This window comes from Eptatretus burgeri, chromosome 12, assembly GCF_056783735.1.
Source record: "Eptatretus burgeri isolate ZD-2024b chromosome 12, Ebu_testis_v1, whole genome shotgun sequence".
NCBI lineage: Eukaryota > Metazoa > Chordata > Myxini > Myxiniformes > Myxinidae > Eptatretus > Eptatretus burgeri.
In genome coordinates, this window is record NC_140972.1 from 7,491,781 (window position 1) to 7,516,309 (window position 24,529).

General features: G+C 44.2%; 1 protein-coding gene across 6 annotated transcripts in view; it reads left to right on the forward strand.

Moving 5' to 3' along the window:
- Nucleotides 1–17,724, forward strand: part of LOC147015032 (E3 ubiquitin-protein ligase DCST1-like) — a 52,592-nt gene extending 34,868 nt beyond the window's left edge. For all 6 annotated transcript variants that reach the window (XM_085849362.1, XM_085849364.1, XM_085849365.1 and 3 more), the window contains 8 exons: nucleotides 1,246–1,400; nucleotides 5,718–5,817; nucleotides 7,626–7,721; nucleotides 10,910–11,036; nucleotides 11,190–11,306; nucleotides 13,581–13,723; nucleotides 16,108–16,215; nucleotides 16,471–17,724. In XM_085849362.1, the coding sequence (XP_085705488.1) occupies nucleotides 1,246–1,400; nucleotides 5,718–5,817; nucleotides 7,626–7,721; nucleotides 10,910–11,036; nucleotides 11,190–11,306; nucleotides 13,581–13,723; nucleotides 16,108–16,215; nucleotides 16,471–16,734 (1,110 nt within the window). In that variant the 3' untranslated portion in view covers nucleotides 16,735–17,724. The remainder of the gene's footprint in view (nucleotides 1–1,245; nucleotides 1,401–5,717; nucleotides 5,818–7,625; nucleotides 7,722–10,909; nucleotides 11,037–11,189; nucleotides 11,307–13,580; nucleotides 13,724–16,107; nucleotides 16,216–16,470) is intronic.
- Nucleotides 17,725–24,529: the final 6,805 nt, after the last annotated feature.

The following is a 24,529-nucleotide window of genomic DNA, read 5'->3' on the forward strand; positions in this document are numbered from 1 at the left end:
AAAATAAATCGCAACGCACGCCTTTGATTGTCCCACGAGACAAAAGGAAAGGGATCTGACTACACACATACTTAACGACATAACTGACTTTTGGGACATCTGTATGTTGAATGCGAATGGTTTCCAGATCCGTAACAATATATGTGTGTATGTATGTATGTATGTATGTATGCATGTGTGTGTGTATGTGTGTATGTATGTATGCATGTGTGTGTGTGTATGTGTGTATGTATGTATGTATGTATGTATGCATGTGTGTGTATGTGTGTGTATGTATGTATGTATGTATGTGTGTATGTATGTGTGTATGTATGTGTGTGTGTATGTGTGTATGTATGTGTGTATGTATGCAAGATTTAGTTGGGATGAGTGGTTCAAAGTCGGTCCATGTTGTGGGAGAGACAGATGTAAATGGAGTTATCATTGTTAGAGGATGATACATCACACAGACAAACTATGTGGGAGCGAAGGAGAAATTGCAGCCAAAGGTAATCCTGGGGGAGAGATGGGAGTGGGTGGGTGAAGGAGAATATGGAAGTATGGCGGGACATGATGGAGATTATGTGAGGGTGTTGGGTGGTTACTGGCGTGAAAGGGTTTCACACTGTAATCTCACACACATTACAAAACAAATTAAATGTGGTTTGAGGATGCGATACGCAGAACGACCAAGATATAAAGTGCACGATTGGGGTGGTGGGAAGGATGACTTTGAGCACGAAGAAAGAGCACTCACTGGATGAATGTGATGGAAGATGGGGCATGGGTCTTCTATCCCTCCAGGAGTTAAACAGAAAAGGGAAGAGGAGGAAGCATTATGGGGGAGAGACATTTTGGGATGAGAGTGTGGGAACCCATTGAATCACGTGTGTTATGTGTTTGGTTGAATCTACTGCACAGAATTGATAAGCAAACTTTTGTTCTGATGCATTTGCTTCTTTATTTATTTGGGCAGTATTTTTCTTTACATTCCACTGCTCACTATTTCACTTGAATATCAACGAATCAAATTTAACAACTTCAATTGAAGCCAACTTCCTGAATATTAATTTGATTGGCTGGGTTGGGAGGGCATTGACCTCATCGGAAGAACAGTTCAGTAACTGCAGGGACTTTAAAATTAATTGGCAATGTTTGTCTTCATTACATATTTTAAAATCTGGATAAGTAAAATGTACTAAATTAGTGTGAGCAGTTTATTTTATGATTTTTTTAAGCATTAACACTACTTCTTGTCATCATCAGGTTACAAGCCGTAGAGACATCCTGAATGAAGAAGAAGTTTCCCACATGATTGGACGAATCGATAATGAGTTTGATCATCTCACAACCAATCTTCAAACGGCACTTAATACTGTCGAGCAAATCCTTGCTTTCTCGAGTTTGTTCCTCCTTCTGGGGTGAATTGTTCATTTTAACAACTTTAACACCTTTCTTTGCAACTTCATGCAACAAGAACTTGTAGTCTTTGGATCCACCACCTCCATTCTTGTGATGGAAATAAGTAATGTTGTGTGGAGGAAAATACTCGTGTTTAAAATATCATGAATGTTGTTGTTTTGTTTTCATTTGATACAAAACCATTAATTATTATCATATATCTATATAGTACTAAAGCTCTCATCTTGTAAAAATGTATGTATGTATGTTCCCGAAATAGAGCCAAAATGGTACACGATAGAGCAAAAATTTTAGGGCCACCTTACTCACCATTCACCTGCGGTGTGCAGTATCAAGTTTCGTTAAAATCGGGCAATGAAAAAATTATTAAAAAATCAATTCCTGATTCAGTCAAGTACTCTTCGGGAGAATTTGATCAATGCAAACAACCTCAGCAGTATAGTTTGCTGGAGCTATCTTTTTTATTTTTTATTTTTATCAACCGCTGTCACAACAGGAACCCAACGGGTTCACGGGTCGTCTAGTTGTCGATAAAAATCACAGCTGCAACTACAAAACCGCATCCCTGACAGTAAAAGCAATAATTATTGTTGCCCATCTTTTGGAGTTGTAACTCCGAGAAACTTCTCAAGAACGAACCATTCTTCTTTCCTTTCTTTGAGACTCAATGTGTGACTAAATCCATTCCTGCACAAAAGCATCTCTTAACTTTCTTGGGGTCTCTGGTTGTCCCCAAGTTCATGTGGTCTGTCTACACTCTACATGATCATAAGGGTTCATTTTGGACACGTGAGCTTGTTGCCAATCCATTGAGACAATTGTCTCTTCATTAAGGTACTGCTCAGCAATCCCACCCTGTGAGGTTGAGTTTGAATCGATATCACCATCAATACTGTGAACAAAGACTTGATCCTCAATTGCTTACCAGTAAAATTACTGCTATGAAATGTGGAAGTTTCAATGAACATTGTAATATACTAGCCGAAATCCCGTCACAGATGGGGCACAAAATTGGTCCTTCAGTATTAATTTTGATTATCTGTCGAATGGCGTTGGTCCCGTCTCTATCGGATGAAATTGAGAAATTGAAGTTACTCGGTGACCTTGACCCCTTGACCCCGTGACCTTTGACCTTGAACTTGACCCCCCCCCCCCATGTCCGTTCTCATGTCCCGCGGATCACTCATGCCAAGTTTCATCTCATTCCATCCAACGGTTCGGCCGCCTATAAAGGACGAACAAACACACATACATACAAACAAACATGTTATATTTTTTTAGTATAGTAGATATACCACTTTAATTGACCCATTACCACAGCCACAGCAGTCAAACTCAAAATTATCCCTTGAGTGACTGACTGCTCATTACGATGTCCAAATTGATGGCTCTGGTAGTCACGAATGTCTAAGTTGAACCTTGATTCATCCATAAAGAGCAATGGCTTCCATTCACAAAGAATATTGTGGACAAAATGTTGTGTTCAATCTAACCTCTTCCTGGAAGACAAACTGTGTGTCCATGCTCAGGAGAGCCAGAAAACGACATCTGTGCAACCTCAAGATTGAAATTTCAAACTTGTCTCACTCTTTTAAGACCTGCTGATACCTCGTTAAGTCTGTCTCTGGAACGTGCTCCCCTTCCCTCACTTCAAATGGCACCACGGCCGACTCCATTCGTGAGAAGGCCGAATGCCTCAATTCTTTGTTTGCTTCCAAATGTTGTAGCCCGAACCGCTAACTCTCTGTAGCCGTCCGATCCAATTGCGCACAACCGCTCCTCGACTCAGTGTCTTTTGCATCTGAGAATGTGGAGAACTTTCTGGCAACCTTTGACTCTGATTCTGCAACTGGATCGGACGGCATCAGCTCACGTGACCTAAAAACCTGCTCTGCTGCTCTGACTCATCCTCTTCCTGCTCTTTTCACCCAATCATTTGACCTCTGTCATCTTCCATTTTATTGAAAATCAGCCAATATCACTGCATTACATTAAAAAAACGTGCAAAAACCAATCCCCTTAACTGCAGACCAATCAGCTTACTTCCAATCATCACCAGGGTCATGGAATCCATCATCACAATCGACATAAAATCATTCCTTTTATTGACTGACCTCCTCTCAGATCACCAAATTGGATTCAGTCCAGGTCGCTCTACCTTGGACACACTATTTCGACTCTCCCAACAAATAATAGAAGCCCTCAATGTGAGACATGAGATCAGGGTCATCTCTCTATCTATCTGGAGCTCTCGATATAGTCTGGCATCTTGCCTTGCTCTCGAAGCTCTCTTCCTGTGGCATCCAAGGCCAACTCACACTCTTTGGTTATTGACTTCCTCTACTCTCGCAGCCAAAGTGTGGCTCCCAACAGAATCCTTTCATCAACTTTCCCTCTCAAGGCTGGAGTGCCCCAAGGCAGTGTTCTAGGCCCTGTTACATTCATAATCTTCACCAACGATCTCTCTTGTTCTCTGGAAAATTATCCTTATCGACTTGCTGATGACTCCACCTTCTGCCATGACAACCCTCACCCTTCTGACAGCCGGCTGCAGCCTCTACCTTCTCTTCAGACCTTGAAATAAATCACAAGCTGGTCAAACACTTGGAATATGTCTTTCAATCCTGACAAATCTCACATTCTCACGAACTCTCTCTCCAAAAGGACCGTCTGGCAAACCCTCCTATCTACTTTCTTAACAGTCCTCTTGAGGAAGTTCAGTCACTCAAACTTTTGGGCCCCACTATCAGTCACAATGTTTCTTGCAAAAAGTTGGCCGACAAAGCCAGTCGAAGACTGGGCCACCTTCGTCATGTAATGTAATTCCTTGGCACATCCGAACTCTTATCCACCTACAAGGCCTTTATCTGCAGGTTGATGGAGTACTGCTCTACCCTCTGGGCTGGTGCCCCTGCTTCCTACATTACTCTGCTCGATGCCATGGAAACCATCAAGTCCTTCAAGATCATTGAAACCTCCAATGATAAAACTGAATATATGTGCTGATCACCTTCCCATCGCAGCAGGTCAGTCAGCGGTCTTCTACCACCTCCTTTTTCGTCTTGCACCCTTCCCTTGCTTTGTGCCCCGCAGGTTTCTGCAGCATCCCCCTTCTGATGAAACTCCTAAAATCTAGAATAACTGCTCATCTCCACTCATTTGTTCCTCTATTTTTTCCTTCTTTGGAATCAACTTCTACATTCTCTGCAATCTTATTCTTCCCTGAAGGTCTTCAAGACAAAGCTGTTCACCACCATTTCAGATCATCCTCAATCCAAAACCATGATCTTTTCTACACCTGATAACATCTCTATCACCTACCCTTCCCCCATCCTCCCCCCCCCAGCCCACCTCTTTAACAAATTTTCAGTTTTCCTTTCCTGCGAGTTTGTTTCTTTATCTACATTGTCCACCCTGTGTGTCCTCCCCTACCACTCATTCTTTCCCACATCCCTTATTTGTCCAAGTCTGTCTTCATTTTGTCCCTCAACTCGTGTTGATGTTTTCCCCCCTCTCTTTCGACTGTTCCTTTTGCTTTGTTACGTCGTGTTCCATTCTGTGTTCTCGCTCTTCCATGAGCCTTGACTGTGTATGCAATACAAAAACACCCAGCCTTCGATGTGCTGCAGCCATTTTGATTATCCATCCAAGTGGTCTACATTAGCAGATTCCAGTTTTGTTGTCGTCTGTGTGGACATTTGTACCCCGGTGATATTCTGAAGGATATTTTTTTGCAGGGCTTGGTGACACTCAAACCTTTAATGTTAAATGCTGATTATGAGAAGGTGATCTTCACCTGTGGGCAAGTTGACATTGCCCAAGCTCTACCACATATTATGGATGGAGGATCTGATGTGTATCACCACTTGCTATTGCTCCAACCTGTCAATCACTTCAACAAACTCCTATTCATTAAAAAAAAAAATGTTTCTTGTTTTGGCTGTAACAAGATGATATTGGCTGTAAAATGTTTTGGCTGTAAAATGATATTGGCTGTAACATTGGCAATTGATACATTTCGAAAACCCAGGAAAACTGTGGAATGAGATTAAAAAGAAAAAAAATTTGTCTTCAGATGTTACAAGCTGATTGATTCGTCACCTGGTTCCGCCTCCTCTCACCACCACCAAAAACAACCATATTGATGATTTATTCCACTTGGTGATGACGTGCAATCGATTTAGATTTTACATTGGCCCATGGATTTTTATTGAACACATTGTGATCTATGCTTAAAAATGAAAACTTGTTTTGGTCTGAAATTCTCTGCTCTAAACAAAGCAATAATCAAACTTTGTATCAACGTGTCTTTCCAGAGCTGTGAGATATACTTGGCAATTCAACTCAAACATTCAATTTGACAATATCTACATCTCGCGCTACTTCAGGATCATTGACGCAAAGAGAAGATTGCAAGTAAGTTTTATTTTAAAATAAAACAAATAAAGATTGATGTGCATGATTACATGTGTTGTTGTATAATACTGCGAGGCCTGAAAGCTGATTTACCCCCCCCCCCCCAATGATATTAGAAGGGTACCATAGCTGCCAATGAAGTGGTATCTGGTTCGTAGTACATGAATGCGTAAACTGCCATATCTCAGCAAACATCATTTTGGTAAGTGAACCCATATTTTTGAGGATGGCCCATTAATTATAATACTAATAAGAATGTATTTTCATAATTTACTTGACAACAACTCATCATCTGAATCATCATTATCCTCAGTGGGATCATTAGGATTGCGATGGACTAATAGTGTGTGTGATTGCTCCTGACTATTTCGACCAGCAAAGCATAGATAGCCTCATCCGAGACGCAAACAATATCGTCAAGGTCATGTTGCTCCTTGTTATATAGGCAATACTGTAGTAGCTCCTGAACTGTTGAGAGTTTTGTGACAGGTGTGTTGACAGTGGGTAGGTAGATACCGTATGTTGGCTTTGCTGACCTCGACATCTTCACGTGTTTTGATGTTGAAGTCCGTCCATACGCCGATTGTGTGTTATTGTGGACTTGATTGTCTCACCAAGGTCTTGACTCTAGATGGTATTTTTCTGAAGGGCGAGATCTGCAGCAGGCGGAGCAGCTTCAGGCTGCTGAAAAATTACTAAAGTTTATAATTGGTCACGCACTGAAAAATTACTAGAGTTCTTACTTTAGGCATACAATTTTTTTTTTCATAACTGTTCATTAAATAATTAAATCGTGATGATCAGTTTTAGAGAAACAAATAAATTTAAAAATGACCGTTTTTACAGCCATTTTTCCCTGCTGTGCAGGGGTTTGGCTTTTTTTTTTCTTGAGGCAATGTTTTATGGCCGGATGCCCTTCCTGACGCCAACCCTGGTCGCCTCTTACGACACACAGGGATATGGTACACCTATTCTAACTGGGGCATACACCGGGACCAGTACACTGGCACTCATTTCGCCGACCTCGGAAGGATGACAGGCTGAGTCAACCCCCTGGTGTTAATTCAGCAGCCAACGGGGCTTGAACTCAGGACCCTGGGATCCCAAGCCACCATCCTAACCACTAAGCCAACACCAGGCTTTTTAGAGAAACAAGGCCACAGTAATCGGAATACCGTATGCAAGAAAACAACAACCTTGCAGGAATGCGTGACATTACAAATACTAACAACAACATGGCAATGTTTGTCTTCTGTATGTCTGTTCCTTATGGAATCCAAAACGGCTTGGCTGACCTCCACCAAATTTTGCATTCATGCTTGCGGTACCCAGGGTCAGGTCTGGGGCCTCAAACATATCAAACCTCCACTTTCACCCCATGAGTGTAGGTAGACCACTTGTGAATTTTCACGTGTACACATGGATATTGCGGGTGGGGAAACAATGCCAATTCTGAAAACAAATCCTCTCACTCCCAGAGGGAATAGGTATTGATGAGTAAAATGAAAAAAAAAAAAAAGAGAATAAAATTGCCAAACATTGCGAAATCCCTGCCTGATGTGTAGAATGGATCTTTTCATAATGAATCTGTGAATCGCCAAGCGAAAGGGAAACTTTGAACAGCGTCGAGTGAATCCATTTAATAGGAACACCCAGGATCACATCCGGTATGGCAGGACACGGGACATTGCAGAGCGGAGCCAAAGGAAGCCAAACTGACAAAGAGGGAACACAAGTAGAGGTGAGAGAAGGAAACCATTCAAAGGTGATCGCACGACTAACCGAAGTACGTTGTTCTATTTTCACAGAAAAAACGAACGTTGCTCCCGATGAAACAAGCTGAAGATATGCATTACATTAACCCACTAGGCCTGAAATTGACCAGCGGTGAAAAAGCATCCATGGTAACAGTTTGTTTGAGCTCGTGCATGATGTTTGTCCCGTAAAAATGTGAGCTTGATGAAAGTATCTCAAAAAGATGAAGTTTTATCTGCAGGCCATTACATTGAAGGAGAAAGGGAAGCATCACTCGGCTGTAATATCAGGCCTACTTGGGGAGGGATTTCTGTAGTGATTTGACAGTTATTGGTGAGCTCAAGGCACAATTTAAGTTGCTGTTCTCGGGTGCAGTCTTTACCCCGTGTTTTCTTGTGGAAGTGCCAATCATTCTGTTCCACTTGCATTTGAATGTTTCCATCACATAATTACTCTCAATGCCCTATCCTTAAGGGAAAAAACCAAAACCTCATGATTTCCAAGCGACATCTTCAATCAAAGCTTGTGGTTTACATAGTGCTACTTTTCAAACCACTGTGGGGTTTTATGATGAAAGGTCGGGAAAAATAAATAAATAAATGAACATTGTCATTTTCTTCTCTTTCCCCCTTCAGGAAGGGAGGTTTGTTTAAATATATACAGATCACCAAATTATTGGCACCTATCAATGATGCACTGATTCAACTTTTATTTGGTCTCACACATTGGAGAGAAATGTTGGTTCTGGGACCAACCACATGACAGATGCTCACAGTGGCAATTATATATATTTTTTTTTTAAAGAAAACAGACCGTATAAATAAAAGCTAGAAGGGCACTCTTCGACATCGCAACGTCGCCAGATATGCCTCCACCCACATTATGACATCATTACACATACTTGTACCAAGTTTGGTTTAAATCCAGTGAACCCTCAGTTTCATAACAGTCTGAATGGTTCCTGATAACCCAGGCAGTGACTGATCTGGTTTAGGACATTTATTTTGACACCATTATGGGCAGTTTGCCAGTTTAACAAAGAGTTCATTGTCATCTTCACCAGGTCTTGCACCGCCTCTTTCGACCTCAACCAGACCTTGGACTGACTATGACGGAGTTCTCTTAATAATCATATTGTTGTGGTTGACGAAATTCACAAACCACCATTCAGGTCCCTTAGGTGAGATATCTCTGTAAGTATATGTGTAGTTAGGCCCAAACCCGTTGTTTCGAGGGAATAAATGTCATTCAGTCGGGCTGCGACTCTTCAGGATAGCCGTTTTTCTTTTACTATCTTTATTTTGGACCAGCCGCCATTACTACCACCACCAACCACAACGCCGCTTCACAACAACAACCACCAACCACAACGCCGCTTCACAACAACAACCACCAACCACAACGCCGCTTCACAACAACAACCACCAACCACAATGCCGCTTCACAACAACAGCCACGACCTTTACCGTCACAACTCGCCACCATCGCATCACCGTCATTCCCACGCCACTTGTGGGCGCCGATGCTGGACTCGTGCGGGGCGCGCACCGAGCAGCGTGTTCAGAGACATCACAGACTTTCTGAAGAAAAACGGATCAAAAACGACTCACACCCACTTCTGTTCCGTCCTATCAGAGAGCGTGGGGCGATTTGGCCCCGCCCCCAGGGCGTTGGAGTGAGGTCGCGATATGCAAATTCATGGATCAAAAAGCATTCACGCCCACTTTTCCTCGGTCCAATGGGGAGCCAGTTGGAGGTGAAGGGTCGGAGGTAAAGGGTCAAAGGTGGGGGAGCGAGGCCATGGGGGATATAAACGGCCGCGCTCGCCAAACAGTTCAGTTCGGAGGGGAGAAGTTGAGAGTGGTGCGTTGGAACGAGTTGTCGGTGGAGCTGGGAAGAAGAGTCAGAGTTCGGAGGGGAGAAGTCAAGAGTGAAGAGTTGGGACGAGCCAAGAGAGGAGACGGAGAGGGCGATTAGACGGAGCTGTGGAGAGGTGGCGGCGGCGAAGGCGGACGAGGGGGTGCTCGCGTCGGTGCCGGGAGCTGCAGAGGGAGAGGCCAGTAACGCGACCGAGGTCGAGGTGGAGACGCTCGTCGCGGGACCCGAGACAGGGTGATATCCTCCTCCCCCCGAGCATCAACAACCCCCTCCTGTTTCCCCCCGCGCTGAGATAGTGCGACAAGGGGGCCCCTTTCCCACCCCCTACCAGACACTGTCCGCGAGGCCCGCGGAGTTGGGGCGCCACCGCTGCTCTGCGTCTCATCATCAGACGGTAGGCCCGACACGGTCTCGGCCCCAGGCCCGCCTACCCCCCTCATCCTGGAGGGTGGTTCTTTTTCTTTTGCTTTGGGTATCTGTGTTGTCGGCGCCGTCTGTGAAGTAAAATTGTATAAGTGTTGCCGTGTGCTCGGTAGTCGGATAGCTCTGCATTGTGTTTCTCTTTTATATTTGCTTTTTGTGTAATATTGTGTTTCTTCTCCTTTTACATGTGCTTTTGGTGTAATTGTATATGTGTGCTTCCCGTTCATCGCAAAATAAATGTGAGTTATGTTGAACTGTTTTCCCGCTTCGCTTCGTCTTTTCTTTCATTGAATCTCCATCTTGCTTCACGTAAAGGGTTGGTCGTGGGCTAAAACGCCCGATAATTAATCGAACCGTCGAGGCCGACGAATAACACCGCTCGGTTATCCCGATAGTATGGAACGGGTCGCTTAAAGTGGCCCGTGTCCGAAGTCGACCTGCGGCGAGGTGCGATCGCCCGGTCTACCCTCCGTGTGGGTACTTAGGTAGGTCGAATTTGGCGAGCAACCCTATCCCACGCGGGGGCCGATTGGCACGATCGTGGTGAGACCGAAAGGTCCACCCGTGACTAGTTCCCGGCGTTAGTCCGAGAGGGTCACGACTGGATTGTCCGTCCGGTGGGCGACGTGCCGCGATTCGAGTTACGTGGCCGTCCGCACGCCGGCGGGCGCGAATCCGCAACAATATTAATATCTTATTAGTTTCATTACATGTAGAATACCTAACAACCAAAATATTTTCACCAGCAATTCAGATTGTGAAGCACAAGGTCAGCTGAAAAGGGCATGCACAAGTATGTTCTGGAAGTAGGTCCACTGTTAGCATGAATTGAAAAAAGGAAAATCAAAGCAAATGAGATAATGGATGCATACTAAGATACGAGACAGATTTAGAAAAGGCAAAAATGAATGTGCATCTACAATTATATCCACGTTTCTGTTTTTTAAGAACGGGAGATTCTTGTCGAGTGATCAACCCGTTTCACGGTGAACTTTTAGCCTAAGTACACGTGTCTGTCTCTGATCTGTGGGTCCAGGCGATTTCTGGGGTGCAGCTTGTGACTCAGATCTTGGGCATTGTGATCATCATGTTGCTGGACTGGAGCTTGTTTGAGATGATGGACATTATTTCCACGCACAGCTACACAGAGTATCAGATCAAAGGTGCATTCTTCTCGACGATAAGGACAATTGTTTTCTGCTGTTCATTTGAGGGAAATAAAACATCGTGCATAAACAAAGAATGGAGATGCGAGATAATTTTGCATTCAAATGATATCGCTTCTTTCCTTTATTATTTATTTATTTTTGCTCCAGGTCAACATAAGCTCTCGGTGTTGGTGAATGGTGACGGCGTAGTCGCCAAAGTCCTGTTGACATTACTCCGGAGTTTTCAGCAAAACAAAGCTGTTGATGTGTCCTCCACAAATTTTGGTGAGTCGTAGAGGGACGAGTGATTTTAAACTTTTAACCTTTTTCCAAGAATTTTTTTGATGGTGATCCAAAGGTACCCAATTATAATGGACGGCAAAAGGCCACAGGGTGCTTTGTTGTTAATGATGAATGCATTTTACTTCCTTTTGTAGGTATGTTTAAGTCGTTTTCCTGTAAGTTTTCTGGTTGGAGAAAATTCCACAGTATCTTTTGATCAAAGCCAATAACGTGAGTAGTGATGACGCTTGTTAACCCAACCATATTAATAGAATAATTGATTACCAGTATCGTGTAGGGCCTGGCAGGAAGGTCTCGAGGTATGTCCATTTGACTCTGAGCTGTCTAGTCTGGGTTTGAATCTCGATCCTACGAGGTTTCACGGGACAAATGGTAAATTATGAAAATGTTCGTTATGTCACACATCAACCAACAAGTTACTGTGACAGGCGTCACCCAAAGCTGGTGATTGACCGAACTCCCTGAAGTCTCAAGCTGTTGGCCATGATGTCGGCCAACTGGCCATTGCCTGAAGCTGTGATGCTTTTGCATTTTAATTTCTCGGTTTCATTTGGAAACACATCTGTGTTTTCCCCAGGCTGTCAGAGAAATGCATGAAAAACAGGGTTTGGAGACTGAGGGAGGAGTGTGGAGGTTTTGAGACATGGGGAGGGGGTTGAGATGAATAGTGGAGTATACAGTGTAAATCGTTTGACTGGAGGTCCCCAGAATATTTAATGTGAACAATAATTATGATTTTCTTTTTCTTTCATATTTTAACATTCTCTGATGAAAGGAAAGTAGCTACTGATGCGCTTTCCAAGGCAATACTTACACTGAGTGGTTTGCCATTGCTTTCTCATGGTAGTGAGAGTAGTAATTGGCCTTGTTACCAGCACACAATGACACTTTTAGAATCTGTAACACCCACGAGCGATTGTGAGCGAATTTGACAGCTGTCTCACTTCCATATTCATTTACACCAATTGAGATCATCTTGTCTGCTGATATGGGAATTTCAAAATGATGTAATCCACCCAAGAATGCTCAGTGTCCATCCATCCATCCATCCATTGGGACCATACTCTGTGCAGAGCATTGCTGCTGTGCCTAAGCAGTCTCCTTGGCTATTGAACACAATCCTGGACGGGTCGCCACTCCGACACAGTATACCAGCAAGCTGGTACTCATTTTGCCAAACTCTGAAGGATGACAGGCAGAGTCAACCCCACCTGGTATTAATTCAACTGCCGAGTGGGATTTGAACTCAGGATCCTCGGATCCCAAGCCCACCACCCGAACCATTAATCCAACACCAGGTATAATGCTCGATGTGCATGCACAGAAACACCAGAAAACTGCCGTGTTCGGTTCGATATAAAGTGTATGTGCGAGATAAGGATTGTTACCTAAAATGCTCACAAAGCTTCTAAAAGAAACCAAAATAATTGGAAACGTTCCTGTGAGAAAGGGATGTGCTCCTGCATAACAAAATAGTTGGAGAAATTTCTTAATTCGTCCAAAAAAACCTGAGATCTTGCAGATTTCCGCATTGCAAACTACTGTGGACGTGGACTACTGCAAGGCCTGTGGGGTGGGCTGTGGATGGCATGTTATAAACAATCTCCCTGATCATCCCTGTCAGTGAAGGAAGGTCATATCTGAGAATATATTTGTGTTATATTTTGGTAAAAAGGAGACGTGTGTGTGTGTGTGTGTGTGTGTGTGTGTGTGTGTGTGTGTGTGTGTGTGTGTGTGTGTGTGTGTGTGTGTGTGTGTGTGTGTGTGTGTGTGTGTGTGTGTGTGTGTGTGTTAGTTACCTCCACTGCTGCTGCTAGCTTGTAGTTCCATTAAATGGGACGTACCTGACACCATGGATATTTCTTGTATTCCTATATTTCCGTGAGTTTGATTTCCATACGACCAAAGCAATTCAGGTTAACCATCCTGAAATTTCCACTCTGTCATCTTAAATGCTAAAAACTATGTTTAAAAGACGATTTGTATTCCAGATTTCATGCCAACAACGACAGGTTAAAAGTGCCCTGCAAACACAACCGAGTCACAGTAAACACATAATACACAGCCCTGTGCGCAAAAGGCCTCGTTTGGCATTCATATGTCATTTCAAAAAGTCATGTATGGAGTGAATTTTGTCTCAATTTTAACCGGCATATTTTTTAACATAATTTTCCAAATGCACAATTTTTTTGAGATGAAAGTCCCGTATCCATACAAGCGATGCTACATTTTTTATTTTTCCATTTCTCTCGCCAGAGTGCCTGCCGAGACCACATATTCAATCTATGAAGACAAATATTTACATCCTGCTTGTGTACGTCATTCTTTTGATTGGCACCTTGATCCAAGCATATATCCTGCGAATCCGCCGTGTCATTGCTGGGTTTTATTACCCGAAGGTAAGATTGCATTGAGCACACTTATTTTGGTCCATCATGGATCAACAATGGCAAGAAATTATTCCAAACTTTGTGTGAGGATTAATAACTTGTGTGTTGTGTTTAGCCAAATGCACAGACTGCTCAATTTTGCATTGAATACAAATTAAGAAGAATATCCTCCATTTGAATTGGCATTGTTGTTTTTTTTCGTACACAGAGCTAGTACAGGGAACGGATCAGGATGCAACATAACAAAAGGAACGGCAGAAAGAGAAGGGGAATTCCAATAGCAGGGCCAAGGGAGAAAATAGCCGGAGACAGACAAATAGATTGATGGGGAATGATCTAAGATGGTGATGAGCAGCTGTCTTGTAGACCTGGAGGGAAGAATGAGATTGAACAGAATGTTGAAGTTGATTCCACAGGTGGGAAAATTGGAACAAATGAGTGGAGGTGAGCAGTGATCCTGGATTTAGGGAGTTTCACCAAAAGGGGTTACTGGTGGAGCATGTGTTGCCCGAAAGATACCTGGGGGTGGGACAAAGGACGGAAAGGTCAAAGGGTGCAAGACCAGAAAGGAGGCAGTAGAAGACAGAGAGACCACCGACCTGTCGGCGATGGCATATTGATGGGCCCATCGACAGAGTTTCAATGTGGTACATTCAAATGATCTTGAAAACCTTGGTTTCCACAGATTCAAGCATGTGAGGAAGGGGAGCCAGCCTAGAGTGGAGAGCAGTACTCCATCAAGCTGAGGATGAAAGCCTTGTAGGTGTGTATGAATTCAGGTGTGCCAAGAAAGGACTTTGTATGAAGGAGTAGTATCCACAGTCGGCGGCTAGCTTTGGAGGCCAACGTTGAAATGTAGCTTGCCCAAGAAAGATCATGGCTGACAGTGAGACCGAGGAGCTTGAATGACTGAATATCCTCAAGAGGATTGTCAAGAAAGCAGATGGGAGAGTTTGCCAGATGGTCCCATCAGGAAGAGGTAGTGAGAGTGTGACATTTGTCAGGATTGAAATACATATTCCAAGTATTTGACCGTACTGTAATCTTTCTTTAAGTCTGAAGATAGGGATGAGGCTGCTGCTTGCCTGTCTGAAGGATGAGGGATGTCATGGCAGAGGGTGGAGTCATCAGCAAAGAGATAAAGAGGATTTTCCATTGTCAGAGAGATCATTGATGAGAATCAGGAATAGAATTGGGCCATAACTACTGTGGCCTTCACAAGAGCTGTGACACCCATTCGGCTCCAACCTTTCGATAATTGATGATCCTTTGAACAGTCGCTTCGGTTGTTTCAGACTGAAGGGAAAACTTGTATGGAGGGCATGGTGATTGTGAATATGACAGCTACGAATATGTCATTGGCTTGACATATCACCAAATTGGTGGCCGGATTATTTTTTCACCTTACATTTGTGAGTGGAGTCAGGCCAGCTGTCCAACCAACGTGTGGAAAGGAACATTACACATGGATGTATGGACAGACAAACCAGCATACTATATATGTACAGACGTGAGGCCACCACATTAACACGTAATTTACGTGCAAGTTGGTGATCCAAGAACCATGTGGCCGCTTGCGAACCTTCCGACGGTGATTAGCCGAACGGCCCTTTGTTGGTAACTCGATTTTAAATGGCCCCTTAAATACGCTGTTCCTAGATATTCCCGTGTCTGGGTTTATTTGCACAATTTATTATATGCCCCTGGAGTTCTACACCCCTCCTCCCAATGGCCACAAAACAGGTTTTTTTTTTAAAGAACATTAAATATGGTGGTGGGGGGGGAGGAACGAGAAACACCACTGCACACGCGTTGAAGCAAGCTGTCACCAATGAATAATCATTTACCTTCACGCCCACAGTAGTCCACAGGTTAATTAGTTACCTGACTCACACATGTAGGAAACACTTAATACTCAACAGGAGAGGACGATACAGACATCTAGCATATTGGACTTGTCCACGTGGCAATGTTTGCCACGCGGTGAGGGGTCATTATAGTAGCTTTGCGTGCCAGCCAAGGAGGGTGAGAGAGAGGTGCGGCGCCACCAGCTCTATGCGGGACTACCCAATAACGCTAATCGACACCATCGCATTAACTGCAGTGATTACATCACACTTGCATCATAAAGGAGAGGGGAGAGGAGGGAAACGGGTCGAGAAGAGGGGTAAAAGTGGAAGGGACAAGGAGAAATGGGGGGTGAAGAAGAAAAGGGGAGTCGCTCTAACTTGATGGATTCTTTCGATGAGTGACTCAAGGTGCAAGTGACATGTCCACATCAGGCAAATTGAGACTTCGATCGCCGTGGCCTGAAAGACGAGGTTTTAAATTCACCGGTTTCAGCTCATCTGTTTTATAATTACCCACATTAATTGAACCTATGGTGTTTGCAGAGAGAGAAGCAAAGAATCATCTACATGTACAATGATTTCATGCGGCGAAGGCTGAGTTTTCTCAAAATCCAGAAACGCAAGATAATGCTTCGTGCGAAAGAAAACAAGGTAAATGTGTAAAATAAATAAATAAATAGAATAGAATAGAATAAAAAAAGGAAACAAGTTGCATCGTTTGTTTGTTGAAGATAAAATCCCTTTTGCAACAGTTATAAAAGTTTTGTTTTACGGAAAGGTATGTCTCCCATCCTTTAAATTGCCCCGCACTTGTTATCATGCCCGTGTGCCTTATTCAAGCACCATCCATTTCCCCCTTCTTTCCAATAATGACTTGTCATGAACTTGTGTTCTTTTTATTTTCAGGTCATGGGCCACGTTTACAAAAGCTTTATGGACAAGGTTCCTGGACTTTCCACCGTTGTGCGCCTGATTGTTGGCCGGAGATGTATTGTATGTGGCCAGAGAAACCCAAGCAATGTGATTCCATGCCCACAGGAGGACTGCAACATCACTTACTGTTCTTTTTGCTGGATTGATGTGGGATCATTCTGTTATGCTTGTGGTGACTCTGACAGCTTTGTGTCTGGCTCCGACTCTGATTCCGACTGGAACTATACTATGAACTAGAAACATTCCTTCTCTTCCTTCATTTCAATTTGACTTTGTCGCTTTCCTTTCTGCTTGTGATTTTCTCTCTTATTCGTGTCGAACGCTCCACTGATGAGCAACGTTTTTGAATTATTGAATGATTAATTCTTGACTCGTAACAGCTTATGCACGACACGTTAAGTCGAGATTTAAACAATGTTAGAATTGTACCAGTTCTACAAGTTATTCGCTTTTTTGTTTTAATAGCAAACCTCAAAATAGTTGTCGGCCGAAAGTTAAAACTTCAGTGATTAGTTACCGATTGATTTTATGACTGTCTGGATTATCAGCGACCAGGACCTCTCAATGACATTCATCAAGGCTTTGTGATTCATTAAGGTTTCAATAATTTCGGCCCAGAACACCTCTATAACAAAGTGAAGCATACGCATAGACATACAAATAATAAAAATAAATATAAAGGACACAACAGCCCATGCGCACAATCAGCCGCACCTACCGTGATGTCATACACATATTAAGGCGATGATGAAAAACAACACAGGTCTTTTTGTTTACTGTGGGTATGTGATGCCACTCCTTCTCTTACACCCCTTTGATTGGTCCTGCTGACTGTCACTATTCTCCCACTTTCTGAGGGTTTTTAACGCCAGACATGCCTGCCTACATTGTCTCGGATTAACTCCACTTGGTGGTCACATTGGACATGATGCATAACCAATTGTTATCGTTGGTGGTGCTTTCATTGTGGTTAGAATCCTCTTACATCCAAGTTGATATTTCTTTATTTCTTCATGAGCCACCTTATCTGGATAATCTTTCCAGATGTTTTTGTCCTGTTGCGTCAGTGGCTGACAAAATGTCTTGTGCCCTCTTCTTTCTATCCTGAAGTGTTTTATGTTGAAAATTCTGCAATGTCACTCCCTCAATGGTACAATCACATGTTTGCACAGCTGTACAAAGGAAAAAACTTTATTCTCAAGACTGCAATAAAAAATACCAAAATATTATTGATTCAAATGTTTGTTTTTTTGTAAACATTGTCGAGGCTCGAATGACAGCTAACACACAACGCACAGCAAGGCGGGTATGAGACAAGAGGGGTAGAAGAGGTAAGGACAAAACAGTGGGGAACAGAAACATTCGGAGATCTGTGGAAGTTTGAGGGATGGGGCGGGGAACGCGGGGTATACAAGACGGACATTACAGGGACTTTCAGGAAGGAAAGCAGGGAATTTGAAGGATGTGGGTTTGGGGTGGATTAACGGGGATAGAAAAGATCAAGGTTTTGGATGGGGGAAGATAAGAGGTGGTGTTGAACAGCTGTTTTGAAGACCTGGAGGGAAGAATGAAGAATGGGATTGAAGAGAGTGTGAAAGTTCATTCCAAAGGTGGAAAAAAAAGAGGAATGAAAGAGTGAAGGTGAGCAGTGATTACTGATTTTGGTAGTTTTACCAGAAGCGGATAGTTGGAGGACCTTGAGCACCCTGCAGAAATGTGGTGGGGACCGGACTGGGGGGGCGGGTGAGACCAGAGAGGAGACGGTAGAAGACAGAGAGACCACCGACCTGCCTGTGTTGGGATTTGTACCTTCTTTTATGCTTTTTGTTTCTTCTCAACTCAGATTCACTCGCCTGCAGTTAATTAAAATGTATTCCTGCTTGCTGTTCCAAAGGAACATTGTGTAAAGAGATAATGAATATGGTCAACCTTGAGTGATCCATAGGAACATTGTGTAACTGGATAAAGAAGTAACTTCACTTCCCCCTTTGTCTTGCTTAATACGCAGTTGTTGAAGGACATAAGCCAGTTGGTGAAACAGCTGGTCCTGGGGTGAAAGAAAGGACGATTGTGCAATGAAATGTGTTGGAGATGAACCGTGTATATATGGGAGTAATTCAGCCGTTCTGGAAGAGCACTCTCCGGGCTACCTCAATTGTTAATTGGTGTTCCTGGTGTTTTCTGCTGTCCATGCGCACGTATTGATATATAATAAACAATTTTCTCTCAAGTACATCGACGTCTTTATGCCTTGGTGAAGGGTGATCGACGACCCGACAATTGGCGCAGCGAGCAGGGGCGAGACAAGGTGGAGGAGAGGTGGGGATGGGCCCTTGGTGACCAAAGAGAAAATGCCGGTGACCAATTTGAATAAGGTAAGCCTTTGTGCTGGGGAGTTTAAATTAGATACTCTCTTTCTCACCATAGGTTTTGTCCATCCCTGCTTCTGCTACTTGTCCTCACCCAAGAACCGGTAAAGATAAGTGTGGAGAGAATTGTTTATTGTCTATCAAGGGGTGGCTAACTTAAGGTCCTGAAAGGGGAGTTTGAGGGCTGAGGGAATATGGCTGAGGCTGCCTAGTCGGACCCAAGAAAAACTCCGGGAAGGGTTCAGCAATAATGATGGGAGACAGATCAGGAAAACGAGAGGAGAAGAAGGAACCTCCTCGGGATACCCCTGCTTACCAAATGTTTAAATTACATGGGGCGGTAGCAGTGGAACAGGATGATTGCTGGGCGGAATGGACGCTTAAGGATGACCTACCATGGCCAATGGGCGGGTCGTTTGACCTGCCAGTGGTGCAGAATCTGCGGGAAGAGTTGCTAAGATGCCATAAACCATCCAGGAAGGAAACGCCAGTGAATTGGCTGGTGTTTGGGATACGGCAGGAGGAAGCAATTAAAAGATCAAGCACAGCTAAGCAAGCAACCTTTACGGGTGAGGTGCTGAAGCTTCAGGGTCAATTAGAAGGTGCAGAGCGGCAAGCTAAGGGTGCGGCTGCATCAGCGCCAGCACCTAGCCAGATAGCAGGACATGGCTCATCATCTGGCCCGGTGTCTGCAGCACCGGGGCAGGGGTACTCTAACACCGATATAGTACCATCAACACCCCAACCCCCAGCATATCAACCGCTGGGACTATCTCAGTCAGCTGCACAGTATTAGCTGTTCGACCCGTCGACTGTGCGACCGTATGGGTCCATATATCCTACGATCCCAGGTAAGGATTGTGATGACATGTGTGGGGGGAAGTGAAATAACTCAAGGAGTGGTGCCCCCCACCCCTACTCATCCCATGCGAAAAATTGTTCCAGGTATGCCAGCAGAGCAAGGTAGAGAAGGGCGAGATGCGCAAGCTGCTGTAGTGGTATATCAACCGTTTTAAGAACATGAACTGAGATCAATGTGTGACAGAATTTTGGAATGTAAAATGAACCGCGGACGATTCTTGCAAATAAAGCAAAGGTTGCTCGTGATCACTGCAGCTGAAAACAACGGAAAAGTGAGGAGGGAGGCAAGAACACACCCTGCTGTGAATTTGCCTACTTGTCAGGTTGTGTGCGAGATTTGTGGACAAACTGGTTTTGGAAGATAATTTTTTTTTTGTAAAACTGAATGAAATAAGGAAATTAACGTTTGTCGGGGAAAAGGGTTGAAGCTCGAAGAATTGGTTGATTTTTGTTTGATTTGGTTACAAGTGCAGAGTAATCAATGGTGAAAACGACAATTCTTTGAGCATAACAAAGCTATTATGGCATCAATGTGAATGGTTTGTTTGGTTGCGGCAGTTTGTACCATTACACGTTAGAATGTGGAATGGTCTTGCTTGGGTTGCCATGCTGGTTGACGAACCGGGTGGGTGATGATTGTGGAGCTCCTGGTGTTATTGCTGTTGGGAGGTTTTGTGTTCAGGCCAGGACATTCTCGAACCTCCATGGTTTGTAGTCAATTGGAGAGAGGTGTGCGAAAATATGTACTTGCTTTGTTTGATAAGAGCTGAAACGGCAAAGTGCATTTCAGAAACGGGTGTGCAAGTGGAGTGTGGTCAAGGATTTGGGCAGCAGACATGCGTGCCTCGTGAGTTCTTGGTGCAAGGCTTCGATGGGACATGAGTCATGAATCAAAATTGGGTTTGTTTTCGTGTTTGGGGCAAGCCTTGTTCAGGTGAGCAAGTGGTGGGTGCAGGTGAGCATTTGCATCAGTGGTGAAGGTAATAGTGTGATGTGAAAATACAAATTTGCATACATAATATATAGATGGTACATCACTGCTCAGGCTGATAAATTCGCAAACAGACGATGCATTAACGTGCGTTCAGCCCCTCGGATGGACGTTGATTGGATGGCCTGTCTGATAGCATGAGTTCATGAACATTTAAGATCTCACGATATCCTTTGGAGAGAGTGGGCAAGTTATCGCAGGCATAATGCAGAGTGAGACGTATTACCGGTGATCCGAGGTTGAGGTCAATCATGTGTGTTTTTAATGAGTTTGTTTAAAAGGAAATTTTACCGCGGTATCTAAAATTGCACAATTTGAACTTGTGCGAGTTTACTTCGGGTTTGTGGATAATAGCAAAGGGCCCGTGTAAGAGATAATTGATAATTTAGCAGAGTTAGAAACAATTGCCAATGGAAAACGTTGGTTGGAGCCTCATGATGAAAATACAAAAATATAGCAGAATGAACTGAACCCCTGTACTGTATCGCATCCTACCCTTTAGGGGGTGCTGGCTGTCAAAGGCCATGGAGTGCCGAAGGCCGGGTTGCAGCGTGCAATCTAGCCAAGGATAGAAGCATAACAATATATACGGATTCCTGATACGTGTACATAACAGGATGACACACGGTGTAGGGACAATTTGGAAATAAGAGGGTATGTAACATCGCAAGGTATGCTAGTCATAAAATGGTAAATTGATAGTAGAAGCTATGTGTATTGTGAAATGTTGGTGGTGTGTGCTGCCTTTTTCGCTGATGGTTGCATCATTGGTTGGGGCATGACTGTGCCGCTGATGCGGTGCCCCAATTGCCAGTGTACTGATGTTCATTTTTGCCAACATTGGAGGAGTGACAGGCTGAGTCAAACTCCTGGGATTGGTTCGGTGGTCAGCGGGACTCAAAGATCCCAAGCCACCACCCTAACTGCTAAGCCAACACTAGGTTATAATATTGGTAAAGTGTTTGAAAAAAACTTATGGACATATACATGATGGACAAGGCAACGATTAGTTTCTGTGCTGCTCTAACAAAGGTTGTGAAAGAATTTGACTCGTAGGTCAAACAAGCGTGACTAGACCTGGCTGCGGAGGAACACCACGGCATCCAGCCCGGCGACTGGGTGAACATCAAGGTGTTCAAGAGGAGGAACGTCCTGAAGGCACGTTGGACCGGACCCTACCAGGTATTACTGGTTACCCATGTTGCTGTCAAGTGAGAAGGTAAGCCAATCATGGACTCACGCATCTCACAACAAAAGAGGATACAGGAAGTCGTAAAGAGAAAGAAAGGAAATCTGCAAGTGGGAAGAATGTTACTGGAGGTTCATGACAGATGTAGCAGTGCTTTTGATTAGCATGTGCATAATCGTGATAATATGGACAATAACAGATAGTGAGGGCATTATGGGAATGTCATAAAGAGCAGAATGTTTGGTAGTTCGACAGTAGGGGAAACAAGGAATGGGTTGTGACAGGGTACGCAGGGCAGAAAAAGGTAAACATTGGGATAAATTTCATGAGAAAGGCGTGTCTGGGAAAAACACTTATATGACCCTTACATATAATTATGCACTTCGTGTGACACGGGATGAAGGGGACATAGACACTGTACGTCTGAAACGAGGCATAGTGTTACATGAAGGGATTACTGGGACAAGGATAGATATAAGGATATGAATGAATAATCTCGTGGAACGCCAGGCATCTTTAAATGGTATGTTTATGTGACCTGGGAGGACACATAAGAAAGGAGGCTGCAAAATATCATGATTACAATCCAGGATGGAAGATCGGAGCATGGTTGCAGGGATTGTTTGGAGGTTGGGCAGGAACCATTCCCAGGTTCCTGCTGACAGGATTGGCTGTGTTGATTGGAATATTCATTATATTGTCTATAAACAAAGCAGCCATTATGGCTGGCTTGTCAAAGTGTGTTACAGGATGGCATCTGAAGTCAACACCCAAGAAGCACGAAACCAAGCCCAAACCTGAGATGACACTTTTATCTGGAGCTTGAGAAAGGGACTTTCCAATAAAAGTGGCAATTCCGCACCTACCACAACCACGATTGTACACCCCTCCCCCCCCCAGCCCCGCTACCCTTGCTCCTGATGTGCATCTGTGCATGAGGGAGAGCAAGTTTCTTTGAAAGAATTCCCGGGACTCGGTGATGTTGGAGAAAGTAGCGAATGGGAGACCAGTCTTGAAGTCTGATGGCTGCTTGGAGACCCTGCCAGTCGGCTTGAGTGAATTGCCAAACTCGACGGCGGTGAGGTGGTTCCCTGATAATAGCCAGAGAGATGTCCACTTTGACAAGGACGTGGTCAGAAGAACCAATTGGAGTGGAGGAAGAGCAGCAGATATTGTCAGGGAAATTTGTCAAAATCAGATCCAGAAGAGATGGAGTACCATTGGTTGAGATCCGGGTCGGGAAATTGACCGATTGAGTCAGTCCCAATGAGTCGCAGAAAGCTTTAGCTGAAGTGCCATGACAGGTGAGAGGTACCCACACCTAGCCAACTGGCGTGATGACAATGGAAGTCGCCAAATATGAGGAAGAGAGAGTTTGGATGAGAAGATAGAAGATGGTCCATGTTTTCGGATAGTGAGGTGTAGATGGAGTCATCACTGTTCGGTGGACGGTACAGTACACATATAAACATGAGGTGGGAGTGGAGGGGAAGCCGTAGCCAGAGGTATTCCTGGGGGTGTAGGGGAGTGAGGGCAGTGCATGGAGAGTGAGGAATAGAGTCTTTGATGAAGAGAGCAACATCTCCTCCAGGACGAGGCTCAGGTCCGTCATACCGGAGGAAGGAGTAACCAGGGAGAGATACTTGGGAGTTAGAGACGTCTTGAGGGAGGAAAGTTTCTGTTCGGCAGATTATGTCTGGTTTGTCAGTGGCAACCTGAATGGAAGGATGTCAGGTTTGAGCGAAGGCCCCGGATATTTGAGGTCCACACTGTTAATGAAGAGGGAGGGGAGGAGGCTTTGGGGGAATGGGAGGGGAGGGTAGGGGAGGGGAGGGGAAGGGGAGGGTAGGAGAAGGGAGGAGGTAAGGAGAGTTGTTGAAAGTGTGGGGGATTGCAGAAGAGCTAGGGGGGGTGGATGAGGAGGAGAAAAGACTGTGGTGCTGGGTTGAGGTACAGTGGGGAGTAATAAGAGAGGGGGCAGAAGGCAGTTGAAGATTTGAGGAAGTGGAGTGATGAGATGGAGGAGAGAGGGCAGGGGAAGAAGGCAGCTTTGTGGATGAGAAGGGGGTGGGAGACTTTGAGAATGGTGGAAGAAGGGTGAGTGGGGAGAGTTGAGGGAGAAAGGTGAGGGGGGAGTTTTTGAGTGACAGATTCGGATGATACTTGGTGAACACTTTGGGTGTGTGACAACGAAGGATTGATTCAATTTTTCTGAAGATCTGGATCCGAATCCGGATCTGCTAAATTATTTTAGTGATTCTTCACCATTGAGAGATCGGGATAAAAATGATATATAGCATGATATATCAAAAAGTTGTGGACGGATTCAAACCAAACTTGGTGGACAGCTTGAGTGCGTCGCATGGACCAATTGATTCGATTTTGGTGGAGATCTGGATACGATAATTATTTAATTTTTTCAGTGATTCTTAACCATTGAGAGATAGGGCCAAAAATGATATCTTGCATGATATTTCAAAAATGTATTGGGCCCGATATGCTTTCCTGGATCGGGCATTGCGTGGCAGAGGTACGCGCTTTACTGAGTGCTCTGTTAGTTTGAACATGTAAACATCTGTTGTGTCTTTCTTGCTTCACATCCCGGTGGTGTGCCCTGGCCGA